Source organism: Dromiciops gliroides, chromosome 4 (genome assembly GCF_019393635.1).
Source record: "Dromiciops gliroides isolate mDroGli1 chromosome 4, mDroGli1.pri, whole genome shotgun sequence".
NCBI lineage: Eukaryota > Metazoa > Chordata > Mammalia > Microbiotheria > Microbiotheriidae > Dromiciops > Dromiciops gliroides.
This window is the reverse complement of record NC_057864.1, coordinates 230267656-230289532: the sequence shown is the minus strand read 5'-3', so window position 1 is coordinate 230289532 and position 21877 is coordinate 230267656. Positions and strand designations below refer to the sequence as shown.

Genomic DNA, 21877 nt, shown 5'->3' with positions numbered 1-21877 from the left:
GTATTACCAAAAACCATCAGCAAGCATTATATGTAATGAAGATAAGTTAGATGTATTCCCAATAAGATCAGGGGTGAAGCATGAATGTCCACTATCACCTCTATTATTTAATATTGTACTAGAAATGTTAGCGTTAGCAATCAGAGAAGAAAAAGGAATTAAAGGAATTAGAATAGGCAAGGAGGAAACAAAACTATCACTCTTTGCAGATGATACAATAGTATACTTACAGAATACTAGAGAATCAACTAAAAATTACTTGAAACAATTAACAACTTTAGCAAAGTAGCAGGATATAAAATAAACCCACACAAATCATCAACATTTCTATACATGACCAACAAAGTCCAGCAGCAAGAGATAGAAAGAGAAATTCCATTTAAAGTAACAGTAGACAATATAAAATACTTTGGAGTCTACTTGCCATGACAAACCCAGGAACTCTATGAACACAATTACAAAACATTTTTTCACATAAATCATATCATATCTAAGTAATTGGAAAAAAATCAATTGCTCATGGATAGGCCAAGCTAATATAATAAAAATGACAATTCTATGTAAATTAATTTACTTATTCAGTGCGATACCAATCAGACTACCTAAAAATTATTTTAAAGAACTAGAAAAAATAACAACAAAATTCATCTGGAAAAACAAAAGGTTAATAATATCAAGGGAAATAATGAAAAAAAATGTACAGGAAGGTGGGCTAGCTGTACCAAATCTGAAGCTTTACTATAAAGTGGCAGTCATCAAAACTATTTGGTACTGGCTAAGAAATAGAGTGAAGGATCAATGGAATAGGTTAGGCACAGGAGACACAGTAGTAAATAACTTTAGTAATGTACTGTTTGATAAACCCAAAGACTCCAGCTTCTGGAATAGGAACTAGTATTTGAAAAAACTACTGGGAAAACTGGAAGAGAGTATGGCAGAAACTAGGCATAGACCAACATCTTACACCTGATACTAAAATAAGGTCAAAATGGGTACATGATTTAGACATAAATGTTGATACCATAGGTAAATTAGGAGAGGAAGGAATAGTTTAACTCTCAGATCTTTGGAAAGGAGAACAGTATATGACCAAACAGGAGATAAAGAATATTATGAAATGCAAAATAGATGATTTTGATTACAATAAATTAAAAAGGTTTTGTACAAACAGAAGTGATGCATCCAAAATTAGAAGGGAGACAGAAAGCTGGGAAACAATTTTTATGGTTAGTACTTCTGATGAAGGCCTCATTTCTAAAATATATTGGGAACTAAATCAAATTTATAAGAATGCAAGTCACTCTCAATTGAGAAATGGTCAAAGAATATGAACAGGCAGTTTTCTGATAAAGAAATCAAAGCTATCTATTGCCATATGAAAAAATGCTCTAAATCACTATTGATTAGAGAAATGCAAATTAAAACAATACTGAGGTACCAACTGGCACCTATCAAATTGGCTAATATGACAAAAAAGGAAAATAATAAATGTTGAAGAAGCCATGGAAAAATTGGAACACTCATACATTGTTGGTGGAGCTGTGAACTGATCCAACCATTCTGGAGAGCAGTTTGGAACTATGCCCAAAGGGCTATAAAGCTGTGTATACCCTTTGACTCAGCAATGCCACTATTAGGTCTTTTTCCCAAAGAGATCATAACAAAGGGAAAAGGACCCACATGTACAAAAATATTTATAGCTGCTCTTTTTGTGGTGGCAAGGAATTGGAAATTGAGGGGATGTCCATCAATTGGGGAATGGCTGAATAAGTTGTAGTATATGAATGTAATGGAATACTATTGTGCTGTAAGAAATGATGAGCAGGCAGATTTCAGAGAAACCTGGAAGGACTTGCATGAACTGATGATGAGTGAGATGAGCAGAAACAGGGAACATTGTACACAGTATCAACAACATTGTGTGTTGATCAACTGTGATAGACTTGATTTTTCTCAGCAATACAATGGTCCAAGATAGTTCCAAAGGACTCATGATAGAAAATGCTCTCCAAATCCAGAAAAAAAAGAACTGATGAATCTGGATATAGATCAAACCATACTATTTCTATAGTTGTTGTTGTTGTTGTTTTTCTTTTTTGAGGTTTTTCCTTTTTGCTCTGATTCTTCTCTCGTAACATGTCTAATGCAGAAATATGTTTATTGTGATTATACATATATAACCTATATATGGCGAGGGGGAAGAGAGGGGACGGAGGGAGAAAAATTTGAAACTTGAAATATTATAAAAACAAATGTTGAAAACTATCTCTAAATGTAACTGGAAAATAATAAAATATTTATATGGAAAAAATAGGCTTTCTACAGGGAAAAGGTGAGAGGAAACAAAAAATTCTGATATGCAAAAACCCAAAATATCTCAATAAATTATTTTTAAAAGAAATATAAAAATAAGTAAAATTCTGGGTAGTTTGAGTTGATGCAGAGGGAAATGAGCAGAAGCAGAGAATAAGTTATACAAGGACAATGATATTATATAAATGTTTGTCTTTATAAAAGCTTTGAAGGCTTCAAGAACTATTATCAATGAAATGACCAACCATATCTCCAAAGGAATGATAGTGAGGCATATTCCCTATCTGTTTCATAAGCACAAGGTACGAAAAGAGACATACATTTTTGATTCCATTGTGTGGAACCAAAAAGGCTTTCCTTTTCTTTCTTTATCTCATTTTTTAATTGTAGAAATGTTGGGTGTGGGGGAGGAGTAGTAATAAAAAAAAATAGGGGTATTACAACACATAAAATTCACATAAGAGAAGGAAATTCAGAAGGAAGCATAGAAAGGCAGGACGGTTTAGAAAATAATGTACAGAATTTGTTACATTTTATTTTAAAGCAAGTGGTACGAATGGAGATTTAAGGTATCATATAAAACCTCTTTTTGTTTTCTGCTATGTGTTTGGAAGTGTTTCATGTATTCCCCCTGCTATGTAGGAGAGTCTAGTTTTTCCCCACAAAGGCAATTAAAATATCTTCAACACCTAAACGATCCAAGGGGAGAAGATTCTAACCATTGATAGATGATCAAATGGGGTTCACACCCATAATGGACTATGTCTTTAAATTTTCTATATCCTTTTACAGTGTTGTTACTATAGTGAATGAAGAGGGCATCATATTTTAAAAATATGAATTTTGTTTTTTTCTAGCTCCATAAAATAATTTTAGGTAGTCTGCACTGAATAGGTAAATTAATTTAGGTAGAATTGTCATTTTATTATATTAGCTTGGACTAACTATGAACAATTGATGTTTTTTCCAATTATTTAGATCTGATTTTATTTGCATGAAAAGTGTTTTATAATTGTGTTTGTAGAGTTCCTGGATTTGTCTTGGCAGGTAGACTCCCAAATATTTTATACTATCTACAGTTACTTTATTTTTTGTTTTGTTTTGTTTTGGTTTTTTGTTTGTTTGTTTTTGCAGGGCAATGAGGGTTAAATGACTTGCCCAGGGTCACACAGCTAGTAAGTATCAAGTATCTGATCCTGGATTTGAACTCAGGTCCTCCTGAATCTAGGGCCAGTGCTTTATCCACTGTGCCACCTAGCTGCCCCTGTCTACAGTTACTTTAAATGTAATTTCTCTTTCTCTCTCTTACTGCTGAATTATGTTGGTCATATATAGAAATTCTGATGATTTGTATGTATTTATTTTATATCCTGCTACTTTGCTAAAGTTGCTCATTGTTTCAAGTAGTTTTTTAGTTGGTTCTCTAGGATTCTCTAAGTATACCATCATATCATCTGCAAAGAATGATAGTTTTGTTTCCTCCTTGCCTATTCTATTTCCTTTAATTGCTTTTTCTTCTCTTATTGCTAAAGCTAACATTTCTAGTACAATATGAAATCATAGAGGTGATAATGTACATTATCTTATTAGGAATGTCTGTGGTATTAAATTGGGAGGGGGGGCAGGATGAATAAGGGTTAAGTGACTTGCCCAGAGTCACACAGCTAGTATGTGTCAAGTGTCTGAGGCTGGATTTGAACTCAGGTCCTCCTGAATCCAGGGCTGGTGCTTTATCCACTTCAGCACATAGGTGTCCCCTGTGGTATCAAAATTTTAACAAATCTAATGCTTACCTGGAAGGAAAGAAGCTTCAATAATAGAGTTTCAGATACTGTGGAACAGTCTTCAAAGAGGACATGGAAAGTAACCTACTCTGATTATCCCAAGCATGGTCTTAAATGTCACTTTGGAAGGCAAATAAATTGACCAAACAGCCTCATCATGAGCAAATGAAGGAAGGAAGGAAGGAAGGAAGAGAGAGGGAGGGGGAAAACACAGGATATTGTTGATAAAGGTGGCGCAGTGGATAGAGCACCGGCCCTGGAGTCAGGAGTACCTGAGTTCAAATCCAGCCTCAGACACTTAACACTTACTAGCTGTGTGACCCTGGGCAAGTCACTTAACCCCAATTGCCTCACTGAAAAAAAAAGTTATCTTTCTGGCTCAATAACTGAGTCACAACCATAAACATAAACACTAGGTTAAAAACTAAATATGAGGATTTACTGTGTTAGAATGTACCTGCCACCCTATGTGAGGCCTTACATTTCCCTATTGCCCTTTTCAGGGCTCCAGCAACATCTTTATTTCTCAGGCTATAGATGAGTGGATTAAGCATGGGAGTAAGGATAGTATAGAACACAGAGAGAATTTTGTCCTGGGCTGGGGTATGATATGAATGGGGCAACATATATGTATACATGGCTGCACCATAGAATAGAGTCACTACTGTCATGTGTGAAGAACAGGTGGCAAAGGCTTTCTTTCTTCCTTCCACTGAGCTCATCTGATGTACAGTAGTGAGAATCCTAGCATAGGAGGCGATTACCACAGAAAAGGGAATCAGTAGCATCAGTACACAACACACATACATCACAGTCTCATATAGAGCCGTGTCAGCACAAGCTAATTTCAGCACAGCAGGTGCTTCACAGAAGAAATGGTTGATCTTTCGGGAATCACAAAAGGGAAAGCTCATTGTGATGGGGGTGAGTAGAAAGCCATCCAAAGAGCCACCAAACCAAGAGCCAGCTATGATCATAAGACAGACCCTTCGATTCATTAGGATTGGGTAGCGCAGAGGGTTACAAATGGCCACATAACGGTCATAAGCCATGAGGCCTAACAAGAAGAATTCAGCCCCTACTAAAGTAAGGTAGAGGAAGTGCTGAGCTGTACATCCCACAAAGGAGATGGTCCTCTGTCCCAGAATGTAGTCCACAAGCATCTTGGGCACAATGGTTGAGATATACATCATGTCAATGAAGGAGAGTTGACTGAGCAGGAAGTACATTGGTGTATGGAGGTGGAGATCTGTATAGATCAAGAAGATCATGATCCCATTGGCCATCAAGGCCGTGAAGAAAATAGCACAGACAATAACAAAAAGGAGGCTTGAGGTTTCTCTGTTGCTGAAGAGCCCCACCAGGATGAAGTCAGTGAAAAAGGTTGTATTGTACCCATCCATTGATTCTATCAAAGTAGTAATATAGACCTGGAATCATGCAAAGAAAGTAATAAATGCTGATGATCATCCATTAACCTAAGAAATATTAAAATCATGTGCAAAGACCATAGAACATAGTTAGGTAGCAGGATTCAATGAAATAGAATGTATTCTGCTTTACTTTTTTGGTATTTTTAGAGTATCTTTGGCAATTAAAACATTCTAAAACATTTTGTCAAATAGGCATGATATATACCAACATAAAAACAGTTTGGTTATTTGTTGAGGCTGGTCATTGAAATGTCCTGACCTTAAAGTTAAAGATGTAGGTTCAAATCCCAGACTTGTTACTTTCTGGCTGTGTGACTCTGACAAGTTATATTGTTATTATTATTGTTAACAACACCAACACTAACAACAACAATAATAATGACAGTAAAACATAGAGGATAGAAGGATAGCCTCAGAGTCAACAATATCTAGATGTAAGTCTTGTATTGCTCACACTGGCTGTGTGACCATGTGCCAGTGATTCTCGGTGTCTCAGTCTACAAGTATAAGTTGAAGAGCTATTGTTACTACATCGACAGCATGAATTTTCTTACTGGGTATTCCCTACACTAATGAAATCACAGGCCTGGACCAAAATATTAATAACAATAACAGCCATAAATTACAATGATATCTGATGTTTATATGATATTTTAAGGTTATCAAAGTACTCTACATATATTATTTCATTTGACCTCAGCAACATTCTCATGAAGCAAGAGGTGTCCCCATTTTACAAATGAGGAAACTGAGGTTAAGATAATTTAAGTGACATGCTCAGAGTTGGTTGCATAGACAGGATCTGAGGGGGGATTTGAACTCTTCTTCCTGAATCCAAATCCGGTGTTCTAACTCTGGGCCTTAGTTTTCCCATCTCTAAAATACAAGTATTATAATACCTATTTAACCTATCCATCTAAGGAAAATTATTTTAAACCTAATGTTTTATCTAAATGTAAGTGATTATTACATGACTTTAGGCTATTGCAACCAATGAAACAAAATAAAATACAAAATGGCCCTTAGTCTTCTGCAACCTTCTTCTATATTAGCAGTAATTATGGAAAAGTGATAGAAAAGGGGCCACAGTGCTAACCATCACACAATTTAAAAATCATATATAAACTTTAACTTACTTTGTACTATGAATCTCTGTCTAATGATCAATGATAAATATGTATTAGTTTTAGTTTTCTCACTATTCCAAAAGCAATGAGAAATATAAAATCTCATTTAATGAAAATAATTTTAGCTTTTGGACCAACATCCTCTGCAGAAGGTGAAATAAAGAAATTCTATAAACCCAACAAAATTCTCCAATGCAAATAAAAATATTAATTAATGAACTCAGTGACTTCATTGCAAAGGTAAGAATAAATGATGTTCAGATATATAAGAAAATATCAATCAAAAATATAGAATAAATTGCCAAAGACTGTTAGTTATACAGAAGCTTTATAACCATATATGTAACACACACTTCCTTTTAGAAAAGAATTGGAAATACTAGACATGACAGCTACAGGATAAACATTTTAATGGAATTGTTTATATTTTAATAGACATAAATTACTTGTTTCTGATATTAGTTGTCTATGTACAATCATACCAATTTCTCAGCTAAAATATCTAAATTAACATGAATATGAAAGGAAAATAGAAATATATATACCTACGCAATTAATCCTGACCTATTTTAATAGGTTATTGATGTTGAAAAAGGGACAGAAGAAAGGACATAGACATAGGCTATAGCAATTTCATAGATAAGTTAAATCAATATAAATTAATTACAATAATAAGGGAACCAAACAAGGAATAGAACACTTGAAGTGTGGAAGACCTGGATTAAAATCACCTTTACTAGATGTGTGACCTTGAACAAGTCTTAAATTACTTTCTTAAAATCCTTCAGGGGCAGCTAGATGGCGCAGTGGATAGAGCACTGACCCTGGAGTCAGAAGGACTTGAGTTCAAATTTGAACTCAGACATTTAACACTTACTAGCTGTGTGACCCTGGGTGAGTCACTTAACCCCAATTGCCTCACCAAAAAAAAAAAAAAAAATATATATATATATATATATATATATATATATATATATATATATATATATATCCTTGAGAAGTCTTCATTTTTTTCTGTAAAATAAAGAGGTTGGAATGGGATGTCCTCTGAGATCCTTTCCAATTCTAAATCTATGCTCTTATCATGCCTAAAGCACAAAGAATGGGAAACTTATTGGGCAAAGAGATTTGATAGCAAAATGCTACACTAATTTATAATATAAATTTATTTATTAAATATCACAGGGAAAGTTATTGGAAATCATGAGAAGCATTGCTGTGAAAAACAGAGAAGTGAAAATTAACCCAATTTAAAGAAAATTTGGTAAGAAACATAAGAAGGAAAATGGAAGGTCAACAAACAAAAGGAAAATATGAAAACTATTGACATAGATTTTTCTGACAAACTTTTTGCTACCAAGAATAATAGAACAACCACATTTGTACGCTCAGATTCTACTTGTAGGAGGTAGTAACAGCACTGAAGAGATTAAAGATGGGAAAACAAGTTCTGAGGACATTAAGAAATCAATTCATAAATTGATTCTGTTTGGTTTGTTTTTGTTTTTGTTTTTTTTAGTGAGGCAATTGGGGTTAAGTGACTTGCCCAGGGTCACACAGCTAGTAAGTGTCAAGAGTCTGAGGTCGGATTTGAACTCAGGTCCTCCCGAGTCCAGGGCCGGTGCTCTATCCACTGCGCCATCTAGCTGCCCCCATAAATTGATTCTGAAGGAAGGAAAGAGAAAATATTTGGGAAATCATACCTTATGGGTAACTCAAAAAAGGTGACTTAAGACTTCATTCTCAGCTCTATTTCTGATTCTCTAGACTTTTCCATCTCCTCACCCACAGCTTTTTGACTCTGGAGATACCTTGAAGTCCTCTTATAATTGATAAATTCCTAAAACAAACTGTCACTTCATGAAGTTTCCAGCTCATCTATGCTCACTTCATTCTTGGCTCCTGAGTCCATTCCTGACTCTCCAGATTTTTCTACTTCCTCCCTAGCAGCCTTGTCCTCACACAAATACCCTTCCCTCTCCGCCCCCCCCCCTTGTATTTTCCAGCTTCTTTGTATCAGTTTTCCCCTAAAATGTAAGGCCCTGAGGGTAGGGATTGTCTTTTTTTTTTTTCCTTATAATTGCATTACCAGTGCTTAGCACAGTGTCTGGTGATAAGTACAGTAAACACTTACTGTTTTATCCATCTTTTTTTTTTTTTTGCAGGGCAATGAGGGTTAAGTGACTTGCCCAGGGTCACACAGCTAGTTAAGTGTCAAGTGTCTGAGGCTGGATTTGAACTCAGGTCCTCCTGAATCCAAGGCCAGTGCTTTATCCACTGCACCACCTATCTTTTTGAGGTAGCTAGTGATACAGTAAAGAGAGCAAGAGTCAAGAAAACCTGACTTCAAATCTTGCCTCAGACATTTACTAGCTATGTAACCTTAGGCAAATTACTTAACCCCTGATCGCCTCAATTTCCTCCTTTATAAAATGAGGATAATAAAAGCATTTACCCTGTAGAGAGGGTTATTTTGAGGATCAAATGAGATATAAAAATGTTATGTAAAAGTGAAAGATAAAATTATGAGTGCTTAGCACAGTGTCTGGCACGTAAATACCTCTTCCTTACTATCTAGAGAATATGGATAATTACTGAACCACGTGCCTATGCTCCCATCTGTGTTAAATTTTCCTGAGAAGAATCTTTATGTTATTGAGGTTATCCTTGAGAGGGCATTAGCATGGAATAGATAGGTTTTTGCTAAAATTATTCCATAGCAGACCACATAAAACAACTGACTGAAAGATGTAGAGAACACAAGAGTCCACTCTGCTTTTTCTAGTCGATTTTTTAAAGCATTAATTCAATAAATCAAAACATTGTTTTAAAGCCTCTCCTCATACAAGGTGCCTATGATACATATGTGAAAGCTGTACAAAATTCTTTGAAAGATAATAACAGCAGAAATAAACTTAATCCAAATCCTCTGATTACTTAAGGTGCAAAACAGGGAGGCATATGCTTGTCAAAAGTGGATATACAGTACAAAATCTACATTGAGAAAAGATACCCTAGATCATATGGTTCTTCAGGTGTTCTTGTTTACAGATAACATTATACTAGTTGTTTTAAGCACAGAATTTTGCAGAGCTTTCTGGAAGATAACAATAATCACTTAGGCATTTGGCCTAACCATACATATAACCATTAACAAATCTAATGCTTACCTGGAATTGGATACAAAATGCCTATTGTTCAATCTATAAAATGCAGAAAACAAACAAATCATATAACTTGTCCACATAAGTCCATTATATTCACACACAATCGTACATATGTGTGTATGTATATACAGATGTATATGTGAGTGTATGACCCATATATGTATGTATGTTTTGCAGAAAATGCAAATAAACACTAAGTTGGTACCAAAATTTTCAAAAAGGAAGAAAACAGGTTGGATGACTTTCAGGGAAGTGAAAAATGTTTAAAAGAAAAAAAACATAACAATACTGAATGAAACCAGAACTTTACTCAATGCAATAACCAATTGTAACTTCATAAGACTGATGGTGAAAAATTTACACGAATTCATATGTCTTATTTAACTGTATTTTTTATTACCAGAGAAGATCCCATTGAGAATGGGATAGAAAAACTACTGGGGAGTGAGGATGATGTTAAACAATTGAGCAATATAAAATATTTTTTAAATCATCATGAAGCAGCTCTGATGTAGTGAAAAGAATACTAGATTTAGAATCAGAGACCCTGGGTTAAAAGCCTGGCTCTACTAAGTCCTCATCTACAAAATGGTCATAATACTTCCTATACTATTTATATCTTTAGGACTCTTGTAAGGATTGAGGGTAAAACGTTTTGTCAACCTCCAGTATACAAATATGTAGGTAGGTATTATCAAAATAATTATTAAAAAGCATTAATTAAGCTTTTATCTTTAAGCTGTCTCCTCTTAATCATGCTTATAAGAAATCCAAATGTTTGGACCACAACACTTTAACTAAAACATCTTACTTTCCTAAATCTCAAGTTATGCTCCTCAGAGAAAAGAAAAAGCTTCATGAGAACAAACTTTGCATACCCAAATCAAAAATAGAATAGCAAATTTCAGAAATAGTCAAATAAAATCTAAAAAGTTTTACCTCGAGAACATGTTTCTTTTGCTCCTTTAGTTTCTAATTATTTGAGGACAAAGTGTTGCTGGGAAATGCATATTGTAGAAATCTATATTTCAAATATTGGATTTTTTTAGGATTCTCAATGATATTGATTCCTCTCTGCGTAACTCTTTTGGGTTACAAAGAACATTATATACACATGCATGTATATGTGTGTGTGTGTATATATATATATATATATATATACAGAGAGAGAGAGAGTTTTATTTGATCAAATGTTTCTCCAATAATCTCCAACATGTTGTTCCATATGTGCTTTTCCATGAATTTTTTTTTTTTTGCAGGGCAATGGGGGTTAAGTGACTTGCCCAGGGTCACACAGCTAGTTAAGTGTCGAGTGTTTGAGGCCGGATTTGAACTCAGGTACTCCTGAATCCAGGGCCAGTGCTTTATCCACTGCGCCATCTAGCTGCCCCCTTTTCCATGATTTTTTAAACAATATGCATCAAAATATGCCTTTAGTTCTTGATAAAAAATACATGTATTTGTATGACTTGTCTCATTAGACTAATATAAGTTCCTCAAAAAGCTTTTGCATGATATTTTGTGTCCAGTAAATGATGAGTTAGCAGACTATCAGCAAGAGAACTAATTAATGTTTCTTCTGAAAAATTTTAAACTTGTGAGAAGGTAACAAAGCATAGAAATGATTCAGCTTTTACCATGCTGGAAAATCAGTGAATACAAATACAGCAACAGAATGTGTTTGCTATATAAAGACCAACCTCATTAATCATGGAATAAGTAGTCTCGTCAGAATTCTTTGGCTATGGCAACCCACCCTCTGCCACAAATGGCCCGCTGACCTGTGCAGTTCCTTTATGCTTCTACAATAATAATAATAGTGACATTAAATTCTGGAATGTCTATGAACATTAATTTAGCTACTGATACTCTGAAAGGTTATATGATTTTCCAGCAATCACGACCAAGTAGACATACTACTAGGGAAACTGAATTGTATAAAAATAGACATTCTTATTATATTTTTTTTTTATTTTTTTAATTTTTTTAAAATTTTCTGCGGGGCAATGGGGGTTAAGTGACTTGCCCAGGGTCACTAGTAAGTGTCAAGTGTCTGAGGCCGGATTTGAACTCAGGTACTCCTGAATCCAGGGCCGGTGCTTTATCCACTGCGCCACCTAGCCACCCCCAACATTCTTATTATAAACAAATGAGAAGAAAGGAGGAAACTACAAATACATGGAAGTCTCATAAATTAGTTGGTAGAGTTGGTTGCATCCAAGGGCCACAACAAAAATAATTTCATGGGATATTGGTCATGTTTTATTGTAGGGCTTATAACAAAGTTTTGCAAAAAGACTGCCTTGAAAATACTTTCAGCTTACACATCAAAATTTGTTCTAGATAATGATGAAGAAAATAAAAAAGAACTCTTCCGAATTAAATTAACATATACTTTGATACTTTTTGACTTCAATATGGGAATAAACAAAAAAGTGAAAAATATGTGGGAAAATATGATTTGTATATTAAATAATTAAGGATAAATACTTAGAAATAATATCAAAGCTTCCTAACAATACATCATGGAAAATAAAATAAAATAATCAAGAAAAAAATCAAAAGGCCCTGAACGAATAAGCCCTGAAAAAAATCGCAAAATGTAATTGGTTACAGTTTAACATATAGGAAACAATTCTTTTTTTTTTTTGTAGGGCAATGGGGCTTAAGTGACTTGCCCAGGGTCACACAGCTAGTAAGTGTCAAGTGCCCGAGGCCAGATTTGAACTCAGGTACTCCTGAATCCAGGGCCGGTGCTTTATCCACTATGCCACCTAGCTGCCCCAACAATTCATTTTTGATGTGAGAACACTTTTGAATCCGTTGTAGTAAGAGTACTGACTTATTAGAAGATTAAAAACTAATCTAAAACTAGATTAAAGGGGAAAATGTTTAAATGATCTAACAACATTCAATTTAAACAATTATAACATACTATTTAAACAAATTTTCAATATCAAAAATTAGGAAGTGGATAGAGGAAATAACAGTATTGAATATAACAACTTTTGCATAAGCTTAAGCAATATAAATCAATTTCCATATTGACGAGATTGAAAGGACCAAAAAAAAAAAACTCCTTATTCAGCCGTTGACTTAGTTGACAAAAAGAAAAATATGGTAACCAAGAGTAATAACAGTTTAGAGTTCAAACTCAATTAAACCAGATGGAGAAGTATGGTATGAATATGTATACAAATATATGTATATATACATATATGTGTACATATAGTATATGTGTGCATGTATGTGTGTATGTGTATACACGCAAAAAGAAGAACAAAAGAGAGAGAGAGAGAGAGTATGCAAGCAATATAGTGGAAGACAAAGGGTCCATGGGGTCACGAAGAGTCTGACTTGACTGAAAAACCTAACAAAGACAACAATTTCCTTATAAAACAACAAGGATAAAGACGGGAAAAAAGAGTTTTCATAAAAAGCTTGCCTTAGAAAAGGAAAAAGAACTAGATATAAAGAAAATACCAAAGGAAAAACTCCTAGTCCTAATAGATTTATAGAAGAATAATAGCAAACCTCTAAAGAACAATTAATAACAATACTATACAAATTATTTTCAATATTTGAAAATACCCTCCCATGCTCCTTTCATGAGACAAATATAATTCTAATGCCCAAACCATGGAAGTATAAAATACAGAGTTGTGAAACAATATTATTGATGAATATTGATTCAAAAATGTTAAATAAAATCCTGCCAGACTACATCAATTTATTGAAGAAATTATTAATCATGATTAAGTTGGATTTATACCAAGATATAAGGATGCTTCAACATTAGGTAAATGGTCAACATAATTATCTCAGTGGTAATAGGAAAATGCTTTTGACAAAGTCCAACACTCATTTATGCTTAAAACCCCACAAAATACAGGCATGGAGTAATATTTCTAAATAAATAATAACAAATATATAAAATTAACATATGCATTGTATGCATTGTTTGCAATGGAAATTTTCTATAAGCTTTCCCAATAAATCCAAGACTCAAGCAAAAATGCTTACTCTCCCAACTATTATATGATATAATTCTTGAAATGCTAGCAATAGCAAAAGACAAAAATTAAAAGTGTAAATAAAGGAAAAGAAAAAATAAAACTATCTGTATTTGCTAATTATATGATAATTTACTTAGAACATTTTAGGAAATTAGCAAAGGTATTAATTGTGACAATAGCTTCAATAAAGTTGCAAGCTATAAAATATCATTTCTGTATAGTAATGATAATAATGATAATATCCAAGAAGCTAGAATAGGAAAAGAAATCTGATTCAAAATAACTAGAAAATGTTTTTAATCAACCTATCATGGTACACATACTTATGTAGACTCAATTACAATTAAGAATAGCTTAAAAAGGAATATTCAGTTTTCACAGATGAACCTTGCCAACATAATTAAAAATGACAATATTATCTAAATTAACTTAAAGTTTAATGCTATATCAACAAACTTACAGAATTCAACATAATGATAACAAAATGCATTTATAGAAACAAAACACCTAGAATGGTCAAGAAGAATAATGAAAAGGAATTAGTGAAGGAATAACACTTCTAGACCCTGTAAAACAGAAATCCTAGTAGAACAAGCTAGACAAGAAAGAATTAGAAATAATGAAACTCAATAACTTAATATTCAATAAACCAGAAAATATTAACTGTATAGGAAAGAAATGTCTATTTGAAAAGCTGTTGTGGAAAGCTCAAAGGGTTTAAGTGACTTTCCCAGGGCCATACAGCTAGACCAGGTTTGAACTTGAGAAGATGAATCTGACTCCAGACCTAGAACTCTAACTACTATGCCACCTAGAAATATTGACCATATGAAATTTTGTTTTAATTCTATACAAACAAAAATAATGAATTCAGAATAAGGATAAGTTTGTATGGGAAGAAAAATATTTGTGTCAAATTTCTCAAATAAGAGTTAGGTATTCAAAATGCATATATAACTGTGTGCATGTGTATGTTTTTGTGTATGGATATACATATACATATATATATAATTATATACATATATATATGTGTGTGTGTTTGATAATGCACCTGAGATAAGAAGAAAAGCAAACAGAAAATATCTTTGTATCATTTCTTTGATAAGGATTTGATATCCAAAGTGTAACAGATCTAAATATGCATATATGTTTAAAAAAACATAATTCTTATTACATTCATGTACCACAACTTGTTCAACCATTCCCCAATTGATGGGAACTCAGAGAACTCATGGTGGGTTGTTTTTTTGTTTGTTTGGTTTTTGTTTTGTTTTGTTTGGGGTTTTGGGGTTTTTTTGGTGGGGCGATGAAAGTTAAGTGACTTGCCCAGGGTCACACAGCTAGTAAGCATCAAGTGCCTGAGTCGGATTTGAATTCAGGTCCTCCTGAATCCAAGGCCAGTGCTTTATCCACTGTGCCACCTAGCTGCCCCTAAAAAACATAATTCTCAAAAGAAATTTATCAAATTACTAACAATAATATAAAAGAATATTCCAAACTTTTAAGAATAAGGTAAGTTCAAGATCAAAATAACCCCACATTTTTAACTCACATCCTGAATATGACAAGATCTTTGAATTTTAGAGTGATTGTGGGAAGATAGGCATACTGCTGTTTTGTTAGTTGAGCTATGAATCAGTACAACCATTTTGGAAAGCAATTTGTACTTATGAAAATAAAGTGACTAAATTATCCATACCCTTTGATCCAAGAGATTACATATCTAGGCTTATATCCCATGGAGGCCACTGATAAGAAAAGAATCCTTATAAACTCCCAAAATATTTATAGCAGGACCTATATTTATAGCTAAGAATTGGAAACAAAACAGATGCCCATTGCCTGGAGAATAGGTAAACAAATTGTGGTGCATTAATGCTTTAAGAAATTATCAATTTGATGAATTTAGAAATATGGAAAGATCTACATGATCTGATTCAGAGTAAAGTAAGCAGAACCAAGAAAACAATATACACAATGACAACAACAATATAAATGGAAAGGATAACCACAAAAACCAAAGATGGAATGTTACAAAATGATAAGGAATAAGTATGATTATACTTTTCCTCTCATACAATTGACTTAATAGAATACAAGATCCCATTGTGCTTATTGTTTGTTCATTTAAAAAAAAAGCATTTGACTCAGCTGAGTAAAATACAAAGGGTCACTCATGAATATATCAAAATTATACAAAAAAATTTAAAGACATAAATCTAGAGTTGGAACTATAAATATGACCTAGTTGAACTGTCATTTTACAAATTAGAAAAGTAAGTCCTAGAAAAGTTAAATAATTTGCCCAAACTCATACAAGCAGTTAGAAGCAGAGCTGAAATTTTAAATGAAGTCCTGTGGTTCTATGCTCCTTGCTCTTTCCATTCCAAAATGCTGCCAATAGAGGGAAACCTTGTTGTCATTAATATCCATACTCACTAAAATTGTCTTTCACTGTCATGGAGATCCAATGGAGAGTTCTACTCAAAGATGAATTCTATATAAAGAATTCTATCTATAAACAGTGAGGTATTCCACATATTCTTGTTGGTGAATGGCAATGTGTCCCAAACACTGAGATTCCTAGATGAGACTGATAGTTACTTAAAATAATATGACTTAACTATCTTCATAGGAAAAAGCAAGTGGTTGAAGAAAGCCTATTTCTAGATATGCAATTGAATTGGAAACCTAAATAACTTATCTATCAGTGGTAATGAATTCCCTATTATTGAAAGTAATACAATGAAGGTTAGATGACTACTTGCTGGGGATATGGTAGAGGGCAACCTTGTTTTAGCAGAATACATAATCTTATGATCTGAGAATCTATGATTCTATGAAATTAGAGGGGTTCTGCAAATGGTGAGATAGAGGGTAAAGGAACCTGTGATGCAAAAAGAGTGTCAAATTTGCAGTCATAAAATCTACATTTTAGACCTACCTTTGACTTCAGACCAGTCTTAGCACTGCTAAGACTTTCTATAAATTATAGGTAATAATACCTACCATACCTGATTTATGGGGTTATGAGTAAATCAGTTTTTATATCTAGAAATACTATATAAATGTGTTATCAAACTAATAATTATTACTTACTTAAGTGTTTCCTGATTTTGCCAATATGGCAAAATGATCTGAAAGATTAAATAATATGAGGGAAAAGCATTTGAAAATATGTGAGCACTAAAAATATATTTATTAAATATCTGAGCACTAAATAGCTGAGCACTAAAAATATTATTATTATAGTTTTTGTTATGATGGTGGTGGTGATTATGGTGATGATGTGATTCTTTATATTCAGGAAAAATAACGAAGTTCACACTCACATATCCATGGGGCTCCAGAGTACTTTCATATTTATCATCTCATTTGATCTTCACAATAACCCCATGATTTAGGCAGAATAATTATTTTCTAATTCACCAGATGAAAAAACTTGAGACTCAGAGAGATTGTGTCATCTGCCTATGGTTACATAGCTTTTTCCTCAATCTAGTTCTGTCATCAATATATACTTCTCTAATGCATTTATTCTACTATATTTTTATCCTTCTAGCTAGAGATTCTACAACAATACACTCTCCAGAGCCACAGAATAGAGGATACCATTACTTTTTCAGTTAAACATAGCAGGAGGGACTAATCTTTTACAATCCTTTAAAAAAGCCACAACACTTCCATTTATGAATATTTCAGTCCTTCTCTAACTTTTGGCCCAGGTAATCTGTTTAAGTCTACCTTTCAACCATATTATCATAGAATGTCAAAGGTAGAAAGAACCTTAATTACTTCTTCAATATCATGGTCACACATCATTGTATGACCTGTGACAACAATAATTCTGAAGCTCAGACTAATTACAACCAAAACATCTTCCTTCAGCTTACTGACTGAAATGGTTCCGTAATAGTTCTATTAACCAGCAAGTGCTTCATTATTATAGAAAAAAAAATGAGCCTCATCTCTGTTTTAAACATGCTAATTGCCTTCAGCTTGCATAAACTTGCTCTGAAATACTTTTTGCATTATATAGACTTCTCTTATATAAAGAATCATAGAATTCTATAAGACCTAGAAGTGAACCTAGAGAACATAATATGCCAAACCTTTCATCTTTCATTTCATAAATAAGGAAAGAGAGGGGCAGCTAGGTGGCGCAGTGGATAGAGCACCAGCCCTGGAATCAGGAGTACCTGAGTTCAAATCTGGTCTCAGACACTTAACCACAATTGCCTCACTAATATATATGTGTGTGTGTGTGTGTGTGTGTGTGTATATATATATATGCATATATATATATATATGTATGTATGTATGTATGTATACATAAAGGAAAGAGAGAGGCCCAGAAAAGTGAAGTAACATTAGAAATTAAATAACTAATACAGAACTGGTACCATTTTTTATTCCAATTGAAGTATTTCATTTTGTTTGGGGTATTGTTTTGTACTGAATCACACAGTTCTAATTTCATTTCCTATAAATGGTCATTTTTAATTAATACATTATATATTTATATCTATTCTCCATCATCTCTTCATATACAAACCTAAAATCTGATCATTCAGGGTGGTAAACTATAACAAAGTTTCTTAAACTGTGGGCCACAACCCCATCTGGGGTCGCATAACTGATTGTGGGGGGGTCAGAAAAAAAATTTGGCAATAGTCAAAGGTTATGTATAGCTATATGTATACCTCTGTACTTCAGGGTCATATAAAAATTTCTCAGGCAAAAAGAGGTTGCAAGTGGGAAAAGTTTAAGAAGCCCTACTCTATGAGATACTAAAGCCATGATTTAAAGTACAATTTACACTTGAAATTTTACCACAACCCAAGTACCTAATGGTCCCTAATTCTTAGACCCTGTTATGTCTTTTAATTTACAAGACTTATTTGCAGCATGTGCCAAATCTTGCCAAAAAATCATTCTGAATTGAAAAGGCAACATTGTGGAGAAGAAAAGATTATAACTAACTTTACCAAGCATAGATTCATTGCTTTACTCAATTACTGTGTTGTAAAAGGAAAGAAACAAGAGAGAAAAACAGAAAGATTGTACAAGTTCCAAATCTGTCACTAGCCATCTCTGTGGCCTGGGGCAATTTACAGAAGCTCTTTGAATGACAGTTTCCTTAATCTGAAAAATAAGGTGATTTATTATTAATGTCTCTTCCAGCTCTAACATTCTTATGGTTTTAAGAAAAGGAAACTGAAGGAGAATTCAGATTTTTCTATAGATAAAAGAAAGACATTTAAAGAAAGACAAACTTAAAGGAATCAGCAGATCTAACCCTTTAAACTGACAGAGAAAAGAGATAGTGAGTCCACACTTTTATTCATGCTAAAGAGTTAAGGGACAGAGTCTAGGTTTATTCCAAGATCTCCTGGACCTGAGACTAAGGTGTCTCTTTGAGTTTTCAGTACCCAGGATACAGGATAGCTTTAGAACTTTCCCATAACCCAATTTAGATGATGTTTAAGGCGATCTAAACATGAATGTTGCTCAAGATTATAAAAACCTAAGTATCAGGTAATACAACTCTAGAAAAGAAAGTATAATCAAGGATAGGAAGAGCTATGGTGGTAATAATGTGGTCAAAAAAATAGTAGTAGAAAATACAAAAAGACCTTAGATATGTGACCATGGGAAAATCCACTAATGTCTCTATTTTTCCAATGTGGCCCATAATACTTGTTTCCTACCTTAAGCGCTTGTCTAGAAACCAGAAGAGAAAATACCTGTTGACATATAATGAATGAAAGACTACTGGCAATTGAAGAAAGATAATTTCTTCTAGCCTTATCTATTAAAATAGGCTCTTTGAAGAGCCAGTGATAGAGAAGACAGAGGATTTAAATAATTTAGTTTAAGAGAAATTAGCATGTTTTAAATTGTAATGAGGTTTCTGGTGGAAGAAATCCATTTCTTTCCTAAGAATCCCAAAAGGAATCAATTAGACAGTCTCATCATTATTTAAGTATAGCTTGATTTATAGGGTCCAGACAATGCTGAGGGAATGAACCTTATAGAAAAAACACAAGGGATTTAAAAAAGTTTTTTGCTATTTCCCTATGTTCTGAACTGGTGATGAAATTATTTTCTGTTGTTTTTTTTTTAATATATCATTACTAATGCTTCTTACCTCTAAGAGTAATGATAAAAGAGAAAATGATGAATTTTTTTAGCAGCTTAATGGCACTTTGGTTCTTTTATTGCCATGATATTAGGAATAATTATGAAAGTCTATCCTACTGTAGCAGGAGAGAGAACCATGATGAGAAGCAAAGGGGGGAGATGTTCATTTTGACTCTGTCATTTATCAGCTTTTTGACCTTGAGAATTACATTGTATCTCTCCAGATTTCAATTTGCTCATCTGTAAATCTACTCAATTGAATTCCATTAAGAGTCTTTAACCTATTTGTAAAAAAAAAATTATTTATAGCAGCTCTTTTTGTGGTGGCTAAGAATTGGAAACTAAAAGAATGCCCATCAATTGGGGAATGGTTAAACAAGCTGTGGTATATGGTGGTGATGAAATATTATTGTGCTATAAGAAATGGCAAGTAGAATGACTTCAGAAAGACCTGGGAAGACATGTATGAAATGATGTGTGGTGAAGTGAGCAGAACCAAGAGAACATTGTGCACAGAAACAGCAATATTATTTGATGAAGAACTGTGAATGACTTGACTCTTCTCAATAATACAGTGATCCAAGACAATACCAAAAGACTATTGATGAAACATAGTATCTACCTCCAAAGAAAGAACTGATATTGATGGAACAGACTGACGCTTGCTATTTTTCACTCATTTTTTTCTTTTAATCAAGTTTTCTTGTACGAAATGAAAAATATGGTATTACTTTGCATAATCATACAAGTATAATCCATATCTGATTGCTTGCCACCTCAGGGAGAGGCTAGGGGAAAGAGGAAGGGAGGAAAGGAGGGAAAAAAATTGGAACCTAAAACTATAAATAAAAATGTTTATTACATTTTTTAAAATGTCTTTAACTTGGGGTCCATCAACTCTTTTAAAAAATACTTTGCCATGCAATTTGTTTCTTACCCCATTATTTTGTGTTTTGGGGTGTCATCCCAGCAATATCACCTTATAACTACACCCTCTGTCTACATATGCTTCTAATTATTCTTATAATACAGATGTTAAGACTTACAGATAGCTCTTTCCACCATCTTGCAGTGCCACCACCATGGTGCGCATGAATGTCCTGGCAGATGTTCTCGAAAGCATCAACAATGCAGAAAAACGAGGAAAACGCCAGGTTCTCATTAGGCCATGCTCTAAAGTAATCGTCAGGTTCTTAACTGTGATGATGAAGCACAGTTACATTGGCGAATTTGAGATCATCGATGATCATAGAGCAGGAAAAATTGTTGTGAACCTCACAGGCAGATTAAACAAGTGTGGTGTAATCAGCCCCAGATTTGATGTTCAATTGAAAGATCTGGAAAAGTGGCAGAATAATCTGCTACCATCCCGTCAGTTTGGGTTCATTGTGCTTACAACCTCAGCTGACATCATGGACCATGAGGAAGCAAGACAAAAACACACAGGAGGAAAAATCCTGGGATTCTTTTTCTAAGGGTGTAAAACATACATACAAATAAAATGCTCCAATGGACCAAAAAAAAAAAAAAAAAAAGACTTACAGATATTATCGTCCAAGAAGGAGAGGGGAATTTGAATGGGGTGAATTGTCCCCCACACACACACACATACGCAGGCATGAAAGAACTATAATAATTGTAAGAATTGATTTGGGGAACCCCCCACCTTTGGCTAGAATTAGAAAACCTCGGTGCTGAGTGACTCTCTGCCTCCTGCCCCACCCCAAAAGCTTCAAGGAGTCATGCCCTGTTCAGCTGGGATATGCATGGAGTCCCCATGCCTCAGCCCGCCTTGGGCCCAGCCCCAGGAAGGGCCAATGAATTATCTTGGGGGGGGGTGGGCACAGCCAGCCGAAGTTCATGTGAGAGAGAAGGGTTTTTTAAAAGGGAGTT

The 21877-nt window shown here is 33.9% G+C and overlaps 2 protein-coding genes across 2 annotated transcripts; one reads left to right on the top strand and one right to left on the bottom strand.

Annotated features, from left to right (window-relative positions):
* Positions 1-248: 248 nt before the first annotated feature.
* On the bottom strand, positions 249-5500 carry LOC122753784 (olfactory receptor 2T1-like). Its single transcript, XM_044001482.1, has 2 exons — positions 4592-5500; positions 249-275 (listed from the first exon to the last, which is right to left on the bottom strand). The coding sequence occupies exons 1-2, from the start codon at positions 5498-5500 to the stop codon at positions 249-251; spliced, it is 936 nt and encodes a 311-aa protein (XP_043857417.1).
* Positions 5501-21066: 15566 nt separating this feature from the next.
* Positions 21067-21519, top strand: LOC122753799 (40S ribosomal protein S15a-like). Its single transcript, XM_044001496.1, has one exon. The coding sequence runs from the start codon at positions 21067-21069 to the stop codon at positions 21457-21459; it is 393 nt and encodes a 130-aa protein (XP_043857431.1). The 3' UTR covers positions 21460-21519.
* Positions 21520-21877: the final 358 nt, after the last annotated feature.